Source organism: Alosa alosa, chromosome 12 (genome assembly GCF_017589495.1).
Source record: "Alosa alosa isolate M-15738 ecotype Scorff River chromosome 12, AALO_Geno_1.1, whole genome shotgun sequence".
NCBI classification, from domain to species: Eukaryota; Metazoa; Chordata; class Actinopteri; order Clupeiformes; family Clupeidae; genus Alosa; species Alosa alosa.
This window is the reverse complement of record NC_063200.1, coordinates 20,132,455-20,153,110: the sequence shown is the minus strand read 5'-3', so window position 1 is coordinate 20,153,110 and position 20,656 is coordinate 20,132,455. Positions and strand designations below refer to the sequence as shown.

Here is a 20,656-nt window from a genome sequence, read left to right as displayed (position 1 = left end):
GTGGCGGGCTGCTGTTTGACCTCAGGAGCTGTGTTTATGGACAAGGAGCTCGGACACATCTGGTGAAGGTATGGGCAGAAGAAGAACCCATACACACAGTCCAAATGAGTGTGGTGTGTGTGTGTGTTAAGGTGTCTAGACAAACAGTTGGTCCATCACCTGAGCAGCCAGACACTCACACACACAAACATGGAAAACACAAAGACATACAAACACCATGTCTAGTCAGAGAAAGAGACATACAGTACTAGAACAAGAGAGAGAGAGAGAGAGAGAGATAAAGAAAGAAAGAAAGAAAGAGAGAAAGAAAGAGAGAAAGAGAGTACGACTGGCATGTAGGGTTTATACTTCCGTAATTTATTAGTGTGTGTGCATGGCATTCTTTGACAAGTCTCCAGGTGCATGCCTCTGTCTGCGTGTCTGTAACATTCCAAGAAAAAGGTTGGAGTTATATCCGAGCACAGAGTTAACAATGACTCCCTCGACTAATTTACAATTTACGGACGAGGCTGTTCCTCGCCACAGGAATCTAAACACGACCGTGATGCCACAACTTACTCTCCCACCCCCCCTTTACTGGAAGCATAACAAAGCCATCAGTCCTGTCGTCACCCCCTCCTTGACACATTAACACCATAGGCCATAAGAATTTAATAGCAGCGGTTACGAAATGTCACTTCCAATGGCCGTTAATGGCAAGCGACACACTTCGATATGTGACAGCTACTTCATATGCATTGGGCCGCACTGAGCTTGTGTCACCTCGCCGCCAGACTATGATGTACCACTTGCTGAGTTAATAGGTGAGCGCGGGGGAGCTTGTGGCAGTGATCGGGTCATGGAGATCATGATGCCGTAACATAAGAGGATCGCTACAGGAGAGGGAGAGGTCATGGGGACTTGACCCTGGGACAGCTCTGAAATGGACCAGCGACACTACACTAATTTCCTGTGTATTAGCCGCATTGTGTATAAGCCGCAGGACAATGTTTTATGCAAGTTAAAAGAAACAAAACCATATTAATACCATATTAACTGCCTCACAGCTGAAAAAATGTTGTGTAAGCTGCAGCTAATAGTTGGGAAATTACGGGAAATTCAATAGCTTTAAAATCACCACAGCTGAAAACAATAAATAGGAATTAGAACTGATGTCTAAATCTGGACTACCAGATAAAAAGGCGCCAATGTCCCGAGGTCATTATAGTTCAGGTCAGTATAGTTATAGAGCAAGTACCGTATTTTCCAGACTATAAGTCGCACCGGAGTATAAGTCGCACCAGTCAAAAAAATGTCATGAAGAGGAAAAAACCATATATATAAATATATATATGTTGCACCTGAGTCGCAGGACCAGCCAAACTATGAAAAAAAGTGTGACTTATAGTTCGGAAAATACGGTAAATACGTAACACGTCAGCGGCACTCGAGCCAATGTCTCAATTTAGAACACTGTACCGGAGAGAGACAGCGTGCTCAGATATTAACTACAGTCGGACTCCAATAAATACAATGTTGTACACATTGTAGGGCACGGGTGGCGGAGGGCATAGAACATTGCCTTTGACATCCACCTGATCTAGATCGTTAAAGCTACCGTCAGTCACAGAGACAGGATGGGTTCATTATGCAACAGCTAAGAATGTTCACAAAGAGGAATATGCTCTGCACTTTGAGTGACCGGAATTCTATTAAAATGCTGGAAACCTCATGGCACTGGGCAGGAGCCAAGTACATGATTGGTACATAGAAATGGGCAGGGCCTCCCAAAGAATAGTGGTGTAAAACACACCAGTGTTATCATTTATCATTTCACGGTGTGAGTGTGTGTGTGTGTGTGTGTGTGTGTGTGTGTCCATCCTTGCTGTTCTGCTGCTGGCACCGGTGCACAATAGTGAAAGCGTCGCCATTTGCTGAATAGCCGTCGATGTCTATTTGCACTCCATAATAACTGCTGGTGAAGCGGAGAGTTCAGAAAAGGCCTGACTGCAAGGATATCATTAGTCTCACGCTTTTCCCCTGCCAACAGAAGCCAGGGACTCGCTCCTCAATGGCAAAAACCCCCAAATAGATTGTGGGTCATTCAATGCTGCCATTCAATTAGACACAATGGCTGCACTGCTCGGGACATGATTACTTGACAAAGTTGTGTCCCCTTCACAGGCGCACACGCACACACACACACACACACACACACACACAATGACCACTTCAAACAGATGAGAGATAACCATTCTGGAGGCTTCTCTTTCTGGACACTCTCCCGGTGGTCAAATTTAGCTGTTGGCAGCAGAACACGCCCGCAAATTGACGACAAAAAAAAAAAAAAAAAAAAAAAAGGGGTGGGGGGTGACGAGACTCTTTCCGAAAATAAAAAGCGACTACAACATCATTAGGTTTCGCTTCCCGCACTGCACCGGTGAGGCTAGGCAAGGCAGAGAGGCAAGGCCCAACAATGAATGGGAGCGCTTCAATCAGCTCATACATTCTGTTCTCTCTCTCACCACGGGGGATCAGGACCTGCCTGGCTAGCTGCCCGACTTAAAGTTCTCCCCCATCCACCGCACACACGCACACACACACAAAGTCCGCTCCCGTGGTATTCGCTCCCAGCCGTCCCCGACTAATGAGCTTATTAGTTACGATGGTTACGACAGAGGGATGGTGGGGGGGCTGAGTGGCGGGGGGTGGGGTGTGTGCTTGCGTCCCGGTCGGGCCAGGTCGGGTTGGTGTGTGCGCCGGAGGGCGCCCTGACAGAAAAGAAGCGACCCGCCGACCCCCGTGTCCTTCTGCCGTGGCTGTGGCCTAATCAGCTCATTAGCGAGAGTTGGGTACATACGAAACGCAGGGCACCGACCATGGGCGCTCCCCACGCACACAGACAAACTGGCACTTGGCGCTAATGTGGCTAGCACTAACCCTGCCGCTTTGGATGTCCTGTCCCAAGGCAGACAAGGGAGGGGGGAGGGCGGCGGGGGGCAGAGCAGTGGGGTACACAATGTCCGAAGCTGCCAGTGACCCTTGGCCGGCTGTAGAAGGTTCAGAGGTAGTCGTACATGCAAGGCTTGTGTGTGAAAACAAAGGTGTTAGTGTAACGGTAGCAAGCTGGTATGCAGCTGTGCAGTATGTATGTTACCCTCCCGACACCTTGAGAAATGAACTAGTAAGAGATACGAGCACCTATTGGCTTTAGCTCCCTTGCCAGCATGTTCGCCTCCCAATCCAAAGTGCTGCAAGTTTCAGGTTTGAGTCCGGGCAACTGCAGGGCTGAACGGCGCGGTCAACACAACGCAGGTTGCACTAGGGCTGTTCTTACCCTGATAAAACACTTTGAGCTGCTTTCCCAGTCATGAATTACGCCTAGTCAAAGACTGAAAGAGAACCTTAAAGAAGACCTCCACTAAAGAGGGGCTTTTAGTCTAGGTCTGGGAAATTGGTCCTTAATGTATTAAACCAACATCCACTTTTAACGTGGCGGCTCATCAAAACTAGCCGCTTGCCTCAGAGAAGCAAGATGTTCATAGGGAAAGAAAAGTGTCGCTCTTGATGTGGTGCTTAAGTTGAAGATGAGGCTTTCCTGCCTCAGCTCGTGCAGCACTAAGAGCTTCCATGGTAGTTAGTAATAAAAGGGTGGAAGAGAGGATCAGTGTGAAAGAGAGGGAGAGAGGGAGAGAGGGAGGAAGTGAGGTGGTAAGTGAGGTGGAGGAGTGATATTTTCGTCCCATGTGTCAGGCTGATATGAAATCTGTTTCAGTGACAGCTTAATAAAACCAAGACGACCCAAGCTCTCGCCTGCGCCAGTCTTGTCACATCATAATCAATACAGCCCTAACACCTTACACACAGACAGACAGACAAACACACACACACACACACACACACACACACACACACACACACACATGTTCTTGTATGCGCACACACACACACACACACACTCACATGCGCACCTACAGACACACAGTCTACCCACACACACAAAAGCTATTTTCTTCTTTCTCCCAGACAAGGACACAAACAATAACACCGTGAACGCACACATGCACGCTCACTCACACACACACACACACACACACACACACACTGTCTCCCTGTGATACTTACGGAAAGAAAAAACATTCTCTTCCTACCCCACCCATAGAAACCACTACAAACACCCAAACACACACCCACCCCCAAACACACAGCTTTCTAAAACAGCAGTCAAACACAGAATTGGCAGGTCTTACCTCTGCCATTACTACTTGTGATAAAAATCTCTCTCATTCCAACATGACCAGTACTTCCGACTATTGAGCAGCGGTTATGTCATGCTGCAACACAATGATATCATGTTGTCCAGAATAAGGCGGAGTATGAAAGAGGCCATCCCTTCCAGGAACAACAAACTCTCTCAGACAGGTAGCCGAGGCTACTAAAAATGACCAAAAAAAAGGATGTAGGGTTGTACCTGTTATGGTAATTGATAAGCAAAAGTTCAGGACTGGATGCCAGAATATAGATTATTCCAGGAGGTTGCATCAAACAGCCTGGCAAACATAAATGCCAGTACAAATACATACACATACACATGTGTGCAAGCACATGACTGAGCATGTGCATAGGGGAAAAAGTGGTGGAGAGAGAAAGGGAGAGAGAGGGAGAGAGAGAGAGAGAGAGAGAGAGAGAGAGAGGAGGGAGAGAGAGAGAAAGAGAGAGAGAGAGAGCAAGGGGATGAGTGCACGTAGGCATGGGAGAGTGGAGCACATCTTGTGGCCACCTGGGACCCCCAGTCCCCGGGATGTTGACTTTACATAACGGCGTGACATGGCCGAGCCCAGCAGAAACGCAGTGGGCTCACGAACGCGCCAACACACCACAGGGGCACTGTCACCACAACTCTCCGCTGTGGGATCAATCACACACACACACACCTGAGTCGTGTGTACTTAGCATGGTAAATTAATTGTACTGCCAACATACAAAGACAGACAGACAGACACACACACACACACACTATATTGAGTGCATGCATTTAAGCATCTGGTACATTAGCATGATGTGCATACTGTAAAGCAAACACAGACACACAGACACACACACAACAGGCTGCCATACGCTCCATTCCTGTGCTGGACAGAGCTGCCTGCTTTCCATCACAGATTACACCATTACATCTCATAGCACCTTCCCAATCTCCAGAGAAATCCACCATTCATGCCTTCCCAAAAGGCACCATCCATCTGCCATGTAAACAGAGTTTGTTGAACAGAGATTGTCTTCTGGTGACTGAGGCACCCATGGAACTTCACAATGGCTCTGACAGCCCTGGGTGAGGGGTCCATGCCAACACTTTTACCACATCGCAGGGCCTCCATGGGCAAGACGATGCCAAGAGGGAGCACCAGTGGTCCCGAGGGGCACAGGCTGGTGTCCAGACCAGACTTGATCAAAGGAGAAGAAGGAGCAGAATGTGGGAACGAAGGGCAGAGAACAGAGGGAGGAGAGAGAGAGGGAGAAGAGAGAGAGAGAGAGAGGACGGACAGAAGAAACCGCTGGGCACTGTGGCAAGATGGTGTAGGCAAAATGGAGGGGCCGAGAGGGAGGAGGAGGCGTGTTGATGGAAGGCACTCGGGTGTGGGGGGTAAAACTGTCAGGGTTGTGTTTATCTCTGCGGGTCTGTAGCACGGGGTCTGAGAGCAAAGCGATGCAATGCAATGCAATGCTGCTGTGCTGTGCGATGCTGGATGGGTGGCTGGCTGGCTGCTCAAGCTCACCCCTTGAGCTGACAGACATAAATACTGGAGAAGAATAAAACAACTACAACTTAAAGGGGGGTAGAAAAAATAGTTACAAGAAAAAAAAACACACAGGCTTTAAGGCAAGTGCTACCCCACTTTCTCTACTTCCCTCTCTTTATCTCAGTATCTTTTTGGGAAGAGGCTTCACAGCAGAGCATAACCCTGATATAACAGAACTGGGCAAAGCATATATATGCTTATATATATATATATATATATATATATATATATATATATATATATATATATATAAAATATGAGTTGTTATATATAAATATTTTTAAAGAAATACGGCGAGAGGGAGAGAGAATATGAGATTCTCTCCCCCATCCACCGTTTCGCCTGAAGTGGATTTTTTGACAGGAGTGTACTCAGTTCAAGATGTACTGCTTTCATAAGACACTTCTGTGGCTTCACGGATGTCAAGCTGTGTTCTAGCATGCGTTGTTTCAAACAGGGTGCAGCTGTGCTGTGTGGAAAAGAGTGTATGAGTGTGTGTGTGTGTGTGCGTGCGTGGCTAGCTGGCTGATGTGACCAGAGTGAAGCGGACAGACTAAAGCTGGTGACTGAATATTCAACAAAACATTATATATTATATAATGTAAACAAAACATATGTTACAAAATTACACAGTATAGAGTACTGCAGCTTGGAATGCATGAAAGCATCCATTGTATAATGGCAACATGCCCCAGGGTTCTGATGCATATCTGCAACAAACATTACTATTAGATCTCACGTAAGATTCCCATACATACAAGTCAATGTACATGACTTAGACTTGGAGAAGCCGATGGTCAGGAAGAGATGTTCGAGATGTTTGTGATGTTCGAGATGTTCTTCAGTCAGGTAGATAAGCATATTAGTGAACTCACCTGTTTTAAATGTATAGGAAGAACCAATACATGGTAGGATTTTACTTTCTGAAACCGGATTTTTTCATCTCTGTAACAGCTTCTCCTGACTGCATGGAGCGTCTGACTCTCCCATGGCACGGAGTGCTCTCTGTCTACACTGAATCCTTGGACACATGCTGCTGTCCTGAGAATTTTCGGTTTCTGTGGTAGCACTCCCCCACCTCCACAACGGCTGCATAGACTAGAACAATACTTCCTAAAACGCATTAAACTTTCGTTTACAAAGACGTGAAACTCACCGAGTGGTCAGGGGTGTTCACTGATATGCTCACACAAAAATCGCTGCAAAAGATGCTTTCCAACAGGTGTTTTACCATTCCTTGTGTGTGCTTTAAGTGTAAAATACCGAACCTTGTCCTTTAAAACATGCAGTTCTATTACATCATATTTCTTGTTCAAAATCACAGAACATTGTGAGTGACAGAAAGAAAGAGATAAAAAAAGAAGTAGAAATGGGGCATCCCACAAAAGTTCTGCTGAAAACGTCACACCGCACAATCGTGCTGTACAGCACTGTGTCGCATCCAATTAGGACATTCCAATTGAAAACAAAGCAATCAAACTAATTTTGTCGCTAACAACGCTCACTTGCATCGCATAGTTAGTTAGAACACAGTGTAACATTTTTTCCATCCAGTTCAGTGTTCTGGTGGAGTCAGCTGGCCCAGGCCCTGGCCCCATGCTCCTCTGTTCTGGGTCAGGCCCGCGCAGACCTCTGGGCCCGCAGGCCTCAGCTGCTGAACCACAGCGAGCACTCAGCGCAGCCACTGCAGATGTTCTGCGCTTCTCCTGGTCCCGTGGAGGTATAAAGATGAAACATTACACATCCACAGCGAACACAAGGCAAGCCGGTCAGCCCGGCCCCTGTGTGAGCTGGTCAGCATGGTGGAAATGTGTCGGGAAAGCTGCGACAAAAGAAACCACTGAGATACCGGAACTACTATAGATGCCATCCATGCGACGCTGTGCTACACGTAGAATGTTCTGGCCTGCAGCCTTATTTAAGTGCTTCGGCATGACAAGGCTATGCATTATATAAAATAGCCTCACTACAAGAACGTTCCGACCATTTCTAATCTTGTCTATTTTTGATACACAAAATTAAAAAGGACTGCCGAGATATTTTTTGCAAACAAATTCGTAGCAAAGCCATGGCCATTTGCTGAGACAAAACACATCCTCTCAATGTAGAGTACATGATGATACCATCTGGCTTACGCTTAAGTGGACCTATTGCCCTTAAGAATAGATATCAAAATGCCTTCATCCCTCTGTCCATTCAAGCCCTGAACTCAGACAGCAGAAGGAGGTAGCTTGATGTGTCCGTCACCATTGTTCTATGTATTGTATTTTATTCTTTTTATATATTTTAATTTTAATGTATTTATTTTTAATTGAACCTTCCAACTATCTATTCTTAACGATGGTAGAAGCCATCCTGTTCTCTGGTCTGTATCACGGTTGTGTGTCCGTTCTGTGCTCTGATGTTGTATGTTTGGCGTGGATGTTCTATGCCTGCTGCAGCACAAATTGCCCATCTGGGGAAAACAATAAATTGAAATTTGAACTGTAAAACTTGATTTGATTTACCCTATTCAGCAACTCAGTGTGACACCAGACAAGAACAGGAAAAGGAACATGCTTAATCACTAAACTGCAATCATTCACCACAAATTACACAACAATCTCTTCCACACAGCCATTATGAAACACAAGGGACTAATACGATGATGGCTTTGTCCATGACAGTGTGGCCATTACTGACGACCTGAGTCTTTTATTATGGCGTAGGTGCTGGTGCACGTTTCCAATAAATGCAATTGATTCAGCTAATTCAATTCCTTTATCATGAATCTGATGTCAGAGATATGGTGATGGCGGTCAACAATGCAACCTCTTCTCCCTTTCACTTGAGTAGTGAACTGGAAGGGCCATGTGATTTTTCTCATTCTGGTTTTCCCACCAGCGTTGCCAAGGAGATGACAGGCACTTCTATATGAAGCCTCAAATAAATGAGACATCCCGTATCAAAGTCCAGCACGAAATGCGGGGATGCTCTGGTACAAATCAGAGCTGAGATCTATTAAAATGACAGAGCGGGAAAGGACTAAATGTGCTTTCTGGCTTTACTCGGAACTCTGAGGCTGATGAAAACAAACATCTTTTGCATTAAGGCTTTTTCACACCAAATCTGAATTGGCGAACAAAATATTCATACGGAATCAAGCAGGTAATGAAATGTGCGGTTATTAGTCTACACACCAAGGCTGAAATTCATTCAGTTTTGAACTTATTTCTCATCGCAACAGTCTGTCCTTGGTGTGTGAAGACATGTATATTTAAATCCCCAGCTTGATTTTATACAAATATTTTGTCCAAAAATTGTGACATAGTGTGAAAGGACGTTTATGAGGAGCCGTTGCGCTCTTCAGATGAACGACGTCTAGTTCTCCCACCCGTACGTTCAGGGCAATCCAAACTTTTCTCAGTTGTCGTTCCCATAACTGGAATGTACTACCAGTTTCTACTAGAGCAGGGGCTTCCTCTCTGTGCCTTCAAAAAACTGACCCAGCTCTTCAGAGAGTATATCCTCTTGTAGCACTACCTACAACTAGACTTGCTAATTCTAGCACTTACCACCTGACTAGAACTGACACTTGACTGTATGGAAGTAGCATTCACTAACTTGTCCTTATCACACTACACTCTACTCTGTTTCCCTTGTTGGAAGTCTCTTTGGATCAAAAAGCGTCAGCGTAATGTAATTTAATGTAATGTAATGTAATCATGCTTGCAGCCATTGACGGATTTCTTTCAATGTACTTCCCAGGTCTCCTCAACCCAACATAACACCAGAGACCACTCAGTGGACTGGTCCATAGAGCATGTGGCAGATGTAGGGCACCAAGCCCCTGTAGGGGTTAACAGCTCAGTCACGCAGAAAAACAACACACAGTTTGGTTACACGTTTTCAACACATTTAAAACTGGGCACCATGAAAAGTACTCACTGAGAGCAGGAATTTGGGACACATTCAGTGATTTTGATGCAGTGGTACAGTGAAGTAAGTGTAGTGCGTAGAGTCAGTCAGGTGTTTTTCTAGGGTATGAAAGAATAGGAATCCTCTAGAGGAGTTCCACAGATGCCAGATCAGATTGTGTAATGCTGACAGGCACACACACAGGCACACACACACACACACACACACACACACACACACACACACACACACACACACACGGCAGTACAGCAGTACTATACATAACACTCACTCTCATGGTGCTTTATTTAGCTGTGTAGCCTGCACTGTGTCCAACTCAACAGCCAGGAGGTGACAGAGAGAGAGAGAGGGTGGAGGGAGAAAGAGAAAGGGACAAATGAGGGAGAGAGGGAGTGTGGGATGGACAAGAAAGTGTATATGCATATGTAGCAAGAGAAGGAGGAGATGATGAAGGACGTCTTCTCTGACAGGAGGATAAATGTCTGGGAAATATGAAAGAGTTAAAGCAGGGCATAAAGAGGCTGAAGATAGGGAGGGAGGATGCCTAAAACAAAGAAACAGTTTAAGGAAGCATGTGTGTAACTGTTAAAAAAAAACAGAGAAAGAGAGAGATGGAGAGAGAGAGAGAAAGAGAGAGGGGAGAGGGAGAGAGATGCTGAAAAGGCAGGTGCCCAGAAATAGAAATGAACAGGAAAGGAAAGAAACAGATGAAGGAGCCTGACTTGGTTTGATAAAGAATGTGTGTGTGTGTGTGTGAGAGAGCGATGGTTGCCCGTTGCCTAGAACAGCTTAGTCTGTGATGTGAGGCGGTGTGGTGGAAAACCAGGCGTCCCTTTCCATATTGCACCTGGCAAAGGAGAGAAGAGGCACTGCGGACACCCAGCTGTGTTCTCTCTCTCTCTCTCTCACTTGCTCGCTTGCCCTCTCTCTCTCTCTCTCTCACACACACACACACACACACACACACACACACACACACACACACACACACATCCCGCTGACTACCCACCCCCCCAAAAAAAACATCTGAGTCACACAACATTCACTGAAAAAACAAACTCACAGTCAGCTATCACCCTGACACACACACACACACACACACACACACACACACACGCATATCGGTTTCCCAGCTTTAAAACAAACGACAGACGTTTCCCTACACCATTCACAGGAAGTGACACAAAAAGGTCAAAGTTCAGGGATTAGGAATATCTTGCATTCCTCACATGGTCACTGGGGAGCCAGCCTGAACCCCTCATCGCAACTAACCTATCACAGCGGGTCGTCTGGAGTCAGTTCATCTGAAGTTTCTGGACAGAGGGCTCCCAACCCAACAACATCTCAGCTCATCTAAATGGTTCTGTCTAAACAATCACTCAGCCATCTTCATGCAGCCGAGTGGGACCAGATGGGAGGCAACTGGATCAACAGTTTGCTTACATAATACTCACACGCCACGCCAGTCCAGTGGAGACCCTTTCTATCCCCCTCAAACACATCACACACACACACACGCTTCTTAACTTTCTCTGACATTCGCATGAAGCCCCTTTTGCATTTGTGACAGTTTGCCTGTACAGGTAAAACATTTTTTTCACGAGTCTGAAGTGATGTTCAGAGCTTAAGCTGCTGCCAAACTCGGGTGGACTTACTTTTGTGATTAGCGTCCGGTACTCTTCCACCTGGTGGTCGTTGTTATGGCAACCAGCGAGGAGCTGCCACACCTCGCCCCTGAGGGCTTCAGGGACGCCACTGCGGACGAGGGCAGGGAGCTGCTTGGGCCGCACTGACAGGTTCAGGTGCCTGAGGGGAAACAAGGATACACAACACATCAGCCATTAGTCTTCACTGGGCTCTCCTTTCATTCATTTCCAACCTTAAAAACCTGAAGGTAAGAAGGTAGCACACACACAGATCTTCATGATGCGGTGGACTCATTTACAATTTATCCAACTGATTTTGTAGCCTGGCCCGACCCATCCTAGATCTCCTTTCAGGGAGATACTAGTCTGGAACACGATAGTTCACTAGCGTTTCCCTCAGACAAAAAAATGTCAGGCCAATCAGCGACAAGAGGGGATGACGAAACTGTGATAAACGGTAGAAGCAACACATGCAAACATCAAAAAATGGAGAAATTTATTTACAGCAAAGGTAGGCCAACATGCACTGTTTCCTGACTGTCGATGCTGTTCATTGTCAGTTTGTTAAGTTTAGGCGAAGTCGGAAGTAACATTAGGAATCTCTGATCAATGTGGTTGGTTAAACTGGACCAAATTCAAAGTTAGCGCCTGTCATGATTCAAGCGTTGGAAAGGAATCCCAATCGTGAGTCACCAGATTCTATTCACTTTGTGAAAGAGTTTAGATTTTCCAGGTTACTTTGGCCAGGTCAAACAAAAATGCTAATGTTTCAGCCAGATGGCCTTCACAACATGCCTTTGTTTGTTTGTTTGTTTGTTTGCTGTTTGTTATGCACAGTTATACATTTTTTTGTTTGTTTTTTTAATGCTTGGCATAAACTCTATTTGCAGTAGTTCTGTTCACTGTGAAAATAAACTTACATGTATCATGATGCATTTGAGTTCTTACCCTGGTACGAATTTTTCCTTTGTGAGTCCCAAGAGTTGTCAAAATCAATACGTTTAAGAACCCAGACACAAAACACTTAGCTGCTGCTCAAACACATCCCTTTTTAACACTCCCACACCTACCACAATACTGTGCTTGTTCTGGAATAGCTCAACTTGTCAATATCATTTTTTGGTGGGGGGGGGGTTCAACCCTTAGGAATGGGCATATCAATATGACATAAAAATGTATACTTCCAATCCCTACATTCTGAGGTATTTCAGTCAATAATATCTTCTACATTTGCAGTAAATGTATTCATTTAGTTTTATCCAAAGTGACTTATATAGAGCAACTCTGAGTTAAATGCCTTGCTCAAGGGCACAACGGTGGAAGCCGTTGACAAAAGCCATAAAAATGAATGCAACTATATTGGGGCATATCAGTTTGGACAATGAAGTGTGCAAACAAGACCTCCATACACATTGAAAAGATCCAGTATATTTGAAGTATTCTGGAGTCCATCATTTTTCTCCGTCGCCCTTGCCACTAAACAGACATGTCACATAACTGCAATCAATCCAGCCATCCATCCATCTATCCAGGGTTCCTACACATTTTCCATTTCAAAATTCCATACTTTTTCCATGCTCAAATTTCCAAACTTCTCGGTAGATCATATTCTCGACATTGCGGCCAAATCTGGTTTGGGATAACTCGGTGAAAACAAAGGTATGGACAACTGAAGTGAATTAAAAAATGACGCTTAATATTCGTCCATTTAGCTGGGTCATTTTTAGTTGTATCTTAGGTGTATCATAGTTGTATCTTGACGATGGGGACTGACAGTTAAGCTACACAACAGTAGGAATGGTTCATTATGACCTGAGTGAAGTGATTAGTACTGCAAATGCAATAGTCTGGAAACACAAATATTTCTCCATACCCTTGTTTCTTTTTTGTGGGCAGCCGTGGCCCACTGGTTAGCACTCTGGACTTGTAACCGAGGGTTGCGGTTCGAGCCCCACCAGTGGGCGCTGCTGAAGTGCCCTTGAGCAAGGCACCTAACCCCTCACTGCTCCCCGAGTGCCGCCATTGTAGCAGGCAGCTCACTGCTCCGGGATTAGTGTGTGCTTCACCTCACTGTGTGTACACTGTGTGCTGTTTGTGTTTCACTAATTCACCGATTGGGTTAAATGCAGAGACCAAATTTCCCTCACGGGATCAAAAAAGTATATATACTTATACTTATACTCAGACATGGAAATTACTCAAATCAAATTCCATACTTTTCCAGGTTTTCCATACTGCGTAGGAACCCTGTCTATCTATCCGGCCGTCACATTTTCATTGCAAAGCTGAACAGCACAGCACCGTCTACAGTACTGCAAAGCTGAACAGTACAGCACAGTCTAGAGCACTGCCTACCTCTGCCAAGTGCTGATTCCCCTGAAGAACCCAAACTGTGATTCTTGTGTGATTCACACATGAGAGTCATTTCTCAATGGAAATACCAGAATACCTTTCTTTTTTTTTTTTTTCAAATCTAACCTTATCATATCTTAACAAGCTTATCCTCGTGGAGCATCATATCACATGTGCATATTGCTGTAAATCGAAAGATTAATTGACCATGTGACAGGACATGACATTGACGACACCCCAGTGCGCCCTGTGTGACGAATCCACATGCCAAAGAGTGTAAACAGCCTCATCAACCTTTCCACGGAGAGCAGATGGAAATTAGCAAGCTGGATACATTTACATGAATACAGTATGATGTTCGTATTAAAGAGGGCATTAGAGATTCTGAGCAAAAACACTTTTTTATTCTCAGATTCAGCAATTATACAGTATTTTCCCAATCCACTAGCTGTCAATTCTGTGTAGAGGACAAAAGCCTGACATAACAAATGCATATCACCATAACGCTGCACCCAAAAGGTAGCATTTTCCTTCCTTCATTTCATTGATTCATTCATTACTGACATTAAATAGCACATAGGAGTGTGTCTGTTACCACAAAATTAAATATCAAAATTTCGCTTGGGATGAATAAAGTATCTATCTATCTATCTGTTGATCTGTCTAACACGTGAGGCCTGTTTTTACTGAACAGACCCCTTGTGATTCCACCACTGCCGAGAGATAGTCAATAGTACAAAACTAATTTAGTGGTACTGTACTATATATTGCGCATAAAGCCAGGGGTGCACTCAAAATCGGTTAACAAGGTCGTGGCAATTACTTTGGTTCTCGCCATCTTGTTTAAACAGTTTAAAGCAAACAATTGACATCTATAAGTTTAAAGAAAACACATCCGTGTCTGCCTTTAGGCTCAACATACCACTTATGGGGCAGCCGTGGCACGGCTGAAGTGCCCTTGAGCAAGGCACCTAACCCCTCACTGCTCCCCGAGCGCCGCTGTTGTTGCAGGCAGCTTACTGCGCCAGAATTAGTGTGTGTTCACTGTGTGCTGAGTGTGTTTCACTAATTCACGGATTGGGATAAATGCAGAGACCAAATTTCCCCTCACAGGATCAAAAGAGTATATATACTTATACTTATATACTTATGTTGCTTCATAGTACTAGTGCAGTGCCCGTTCAAACATGCCATTCCTGAAGAAAACCCGTAGCTCAATTACATGCCCGAGCCTATCGCTCGTTTCAATTTGGGACCTTGCTGTCGGAATTGTCGTTTGTTTAGTCAAAGTCTCAAGTCCAAAGTAGCCTGGGCTATTGGAAGCGTCAGTTTATTGCACATACTTTTATTTTGAGTGGTCACTACATACCCGTGTTTGTTGGCGTGTTGTTGCAAAATCCGCGTAATCATTTTATGCAAGCAAACTGCATACAGGGAGTCTTTATTGTTGAGGTCAGACATGATAATCATCTTGCATCTTAACCCACAAGCGGTTCCCGAGTAATCCGTTTTTTAAATTGCGACTGACTATCATCAAAGTTAGACCTAGCTAGCAACTGTCAGTACACAATCCATGGGGTGGAGCTCCCCTGAAACTGGTCCCCTTGGAAACAGTGCAGAGCAGCGATAAACGTCCTACGTAAATAAGCATATTTTGAAATATGTGTTCAAAAATCTTCAAAATCGAGAGTGCACACCTTTGTGCCACGCGCGAGCCACATACGAAATCTTAGGTCAGTCTGACAAACGGTCAGCGAGATATGCGTGCCACAGACACACACACACACAGATGCTTCTTGCTTTATAGATAGATTATACTATTATGTATAATGTTTATGTTCTAGTGGGGTATACTGTTTACCCAACTGAAACATAAGCACCATCACAGCCTCTGGATCCACGGCACACAGAAGCAGCTGTAAAGATGGCAGAAGTGGGCACATGAAAATGGCCGCTCTGACCCCAGGCCTCAGTGGACTCCTGCGACCCCTTCTCACTGGCGCACAAAGAACAACAGCAACAACAACAGCAACCAGGGAAGCAAACAACATTGACCACAGCAGTGAATAGACAACAACCCAAGTGGAGCGAAGCACTTGGCCACGCGGCGACTACGAGACCTTTCCAGCGCCGCCGCAGCACACGGCTGTTCCAGCAGCCGCTCCGCTGACGTCACCGTGGTATTCTGCGCAAAATATAAAATGCCCACCGACCGACCTCCTGCGGGCTGTACCCCCTTATTGCCATGGTAACGCGCCACCGTGGTGGAACAAACAGAAAAAACACAGGGGGTTGAGAGGGGTCTGTAAAATGTGCCTGGGGGGGGCACAAGGTGTGTGTGTGTGTGTGTGTGTGTGTGTGTGTGTGTGTGTGTGTGAGGGGTAAAGGAACATTGGAATGTATGTACCTACTGTGGAGAGTACCAAGGGAACACAAAGAGCCCTCTCTTTCTCTGTCTTTCGCTCTGTCTTTTCTTCCGCAACCCTGTGACCAGCATCAAGTCAAGCTTGCTGACTCAATTATACCACACTGTACCAGGAAAAAACAGGCGAGATGGGGAGAAGAAGAGAGGCAGGAATGTGTGATCAAGCCTCAGGAGAATTAGGGAGAGATGAGAAAGAAAGAAAAGAAAGAAAGGAGATATAGGAGAGAGAGAGAGGGGATAGAGGGATGATATATAGGTATATATTTATCAAGTAGGAGGGGAGACTGAAGACATTCAGCGAAAGGTGACAAAAACCAAAGGACACAGAGAGTCAGAGAGCGAAGTGGAGAGAGCCTGACAGGCTGAGACAGAAAGACAGACTCTAGAGTAAATAAAGTAGAAATGAGAAAAAGGAACGAAAGGGTGAAAGATGAATATGAGGAGACAGAAAGAGACAGATAGAGTCCGAGTGTGATACGGTTGAGTGAAAGAGAACGTAAAACTGCGCAGGGAACATCTGAGAGAGCAGATGTCTAGTATAATATCAGTTGTCATGCAGGCACTTCTAAACCACTTCATTGTTTTCACTTGATGACTTCATCAAGCATGGAAACCATTCTGCTGTTGTGGTTGTCAGTACGCCCAAATCTGCGTTTATCCTTTTTGGAAAACGAAGGTCCAAGAAAACCCGGTTCACCTCCCCTGACCTCTCGTGCTTTGAGAAGGGAGATTCAACCTGGGGGCTGTTTCCGGAACGCTATGGAAAGATCCAGCGTGACCTAAGCACTGCCAAAGCCTCTGGCTCTGGACTATAACTATTGCGTGTTTCTCTTGTCCAATGTTTAATTATTGGTGTGTTGTGTTTACATGTTGATTGCAAAGGTTATGCAACGTGTGGTATTTTCCTCCCTGATAAAGACTGGGTGTGGGGGTGGAAGAGGAGAGGGGGCCGCGGAAAAGGACAACAAAGCAGTGCTTTCAGAGTGATGTAAGAGGATGCCGAGTTCTCCTTCAGGGCTGTTGGACCAGCTGGGTGGTTCATCTGGCCTCAGACACTACTCACAGCAGATGAACGAGAAAAGCTTTGTTGAGAGGAAATACACTCGTGGTCTGGGCAACACTTGGCTTTTACCATGGACCGGATTTAACAAGGACTACATAACTGCCCGTTAAAACCTTGACAATATCCCAAAAAAAAAAAAAACAACAATATCCACAATAATGGCAAATTAGGTGAGGCTCTGAAGGGCAAATAGCGTCTCATCATCTCAACACAATTAGGGTTGAGCCAGGTCCTGAGTACCCAGACTGCCGAGCATCACAGCTCACTGACACACTGAGACAAAACACACAGAGTCGTGTGTGTGAGGTGTGTGTGTGTGTGTGTGTTGAATGTGTTGGTATGTGTTTTGTGTGTGTGTGTGTGGGGGGTTGATTGTTGATTGCTTCAGCCACATCTGAGATACACCTGAGCTGCAGCTGAATGGTGTGGGTGAGCTAACGAGCGACTAACGAAGGTAATGGAACATGACAGCGAAGATGCTCCGGCTGAGTATGACTGGGAGAACATCATGGCTCCGAGGAACGCGGGGGAGAGGGGATGTGGAAGACGAGGGGAGAAAAAAATCCAGATGTGGCAACCAAATTTACAGTACCTCTCCCTCTCATAAACACAGGCACACACACACACACAGGCACACACAAGCACACACATCACCTCATTGTGTCACAGGAGTTCAGGCACCAGCCAGTAAGATCCTGTAATTACATTTTTCTGCTTTTTAATTGAATTAATCTCGAGGTTTTGATTAAGAACAATGAGCGAGTAATGGGAGGGGGAAATTATCTTAATAAGGCCCTATTTCTGGATCAGACCCCCCCCTCCACACACACACACACACACACACACACACACACACACACACAACAAACACATGCACACATATGCACAACCACACACTACATACACACACTCCTCCCCCTGCTTCCAAAGATTAAAATATCTATCTAATTTCCCAACCATGAATTACAAATTAGCAGGAAGTCGGTGCTTGTGTGTGTGTGTGTGTGTGTGTGTGTGTGTGTGTGTGTGTGTGTGTGTGTGTATATGTGTGCATGTGTGTGTGTGCGGCTGTGCGCCCATGTGCATATGCATGTGTCCATCTGTGTGTACGTGTGAGGTGTGTGTGTGTGTGTGTGTGTGTGTGTGTGTAAAAATGTTCATCTGTTAGCGCGCCCACAGGAACAGAAGGAAACAGAAATATCAAAGACAATTCCGTGGGCGAGGACTGCGGGTACTATTTCTGTGTCACTTCTCGAGCTCTACTGTCTCTTCATTCCGACAGCTGCTTGTTCAGGGAGAGAGAGAGACACGGTACAGAAAGAGAATCTCCCACATGCCAGCACTCATTAAAAATCACAAGCTCAACCCAGGGATGACTAGGGCGGAAAATCCGCTTTCTGTACATACACTGGCAGCAGCCCAATTTAGAAGAATAAAAACTTAAAGCGATGGCTCGGAGTAATTTCACTCTAGGGTCCTTTGCACCATGACCCCGAGCCAAACACCCTCCCAGAACCTGTTTTCCCTTGGTCGAACCCTGGTCAAGTAGCGCTGTCAAAAACGTATGACTTTCTGCAGGTGCTAATGGAACCAACTTGGTATCTCGTAAATTACCCCACTAATAATTCCCAGAATGGTTCGAAACTTCTACAGTAGTACAACTATGTTCTTTACTCATAAAACGAGGCATTGAAAAGTACACCAGGAGTTTATTTAAATAACACTTGCCTGAATACTTTCTAATTTGAATAAAACTTGCGCGATAGCTATGCTCATCTCATCTGTGGATGCCGTCATGTTGTTCGTTATGTCACACACCTAAACCCTCAAAACCAATAAGCGCTGATTGGTCGCTCGCTTGGTGAACTGCTCCAAATTTTCTCTATCGGAAAGTTGTCAGACTGATCTGCGAATGAAAACCTGAAGCTCGCAAGATCAGGATGGTCTCACAAGGCTAGTTTGGCTCGGGGGTCATGGTTGTGTTTTGTTGTTTGCTTTGTATGGTTGTTTGCTTGTTTGTTTTGATTACAGTTAATTTCATATTTGTACCTTTGTTGTAGGCGAGTAGCTAATGGAGAATGTAGACAAGCTAGATAACTGTACCATGAGACAACAGATTACATTGATGATAACACAGTTTGTGCATCAGTGGGCCATGTGCTTTTTGTTGACGCAAACGAAAATCAGACCCTTGTTTGGGCCTCAGGGTTAGCAGGTCCTAGCAAAACCACGCACATGACAGGCGGGTGATGTATGTACTTTGGAGAACACATGTTCTGCTGAGCCAGACGGGGGGAAAGAAAAGTGAAAAGCGCTCACCATTTCGACAGCAGATCTCCCCACGTCTCCAGGATCTTCTCAGCGCACTCCTTAGACACGTCCCCAGAGCCACTCAACAGGGGCTCGTCGTTATCTATGATGAGAGCGAGAGAGAAGGGGGGGGTGCAGACAGAGAAAGAGAAAGGGTTACTTTAAAATGTAAAAAGCTTTTAACAAGAATCTACAGAATAGTAGTCGATTTGTCCAATACCAGGAAGCCAGATGCTTCACCTGCCTCTAGACCTTTTAGTAATTTTCATTTGCCCTAGTGTGGCACACACACACACCCTACCCCCCACCTGCCCCCATCCCACACACACACACCCTACCCCACCTGCCCCCCCTCAAACACACACACACACACTCTCTCACTCACCTTCCTCCTCCTCATCCTCAGGCGGGGAGGGCACATTATGGGCGCGGGCGCGAGGCGGACTCGCGGGAGGTTACGTATGGCCGGTTCTCTTTGCGCTCCTTCGACTCGCTTCTCCAGGGTTTTACCACCTCATATACAGCGTGGTTAGGTTGCTCTTCCGCCTTTTCCGCCTCCAGCTGGACACACACACACACACACACACACACACATACATCGCATCGCGACGCGCATTGCAAACACGCATGACACATATACACGCACGCGACAAACACACACACGCATTTCGCGCAGACGCGACGCGACACACACACATGCACGCACGCACAAACACGCACACACACACACACACACACACACACACACATACATGCATGCACAAACACGCACACACACACACACACACACACGACTTCCACCGCGACGCGACACACAAAACACGCACACACACACAATAACGCGACGCATTCGCATCAGACATACACACAACACCACGGGGACACAAAGCTACGGTCAGTTCTAGAATAGCTCAAGTGGTAGACCGAATGCTGGGGAAAGGTGCTGACAACAGGTGACCAGCATAGGTGCGTGGGTTAAATACCTAAGGGCAAAAGTATACTTCTGCAGACATGGCTTTATCCAATGTGGACATGGAGGCGATCGAAGTATAATCGTTTTTCTGCTGTTGCGGACTCGTCAACGCAAGGTAAAATGTATTTATAGAGAATATATATATATAGAGATAGAGAGAGAGAGAGAGAGAGAGAGAGATTTTGATGC

The 20,656-nt window shown here is 45.7% G+C and overlaps 1 protein-coding gene across 1 annotated transcript in view; it reads right to left on the bottom strand.

Moving 5' to 3' along the window:
* Window positions 1–20,656, bottom strand: part of LOC125305058 (rab GTPase-activating protein 1) — a 119,347-nt gene that overhangs the window by 62,737 nt on the left and 35,954 nt on the right. Inside the window, exons 13-15 of the mRNA XM_048259659.1 lie at window positions 19,880–19,920; window positions 19,504–19,597; window positions 11,354–11,504 (exon numbers count right to left, since the gene is read on the bottom strand). Coding sequence (XP_048115616.1) covers window positions 11,354–11,504; window positions 19,504–19,597; window positions 19,880–19,920 — 286 coding nt within the window. The remainder of the gene's footprint in view (window positions 1–11,353; window positions 11,505–19,503; window positions 19,598–19,879; window positions 19,921–20,656) is intronic.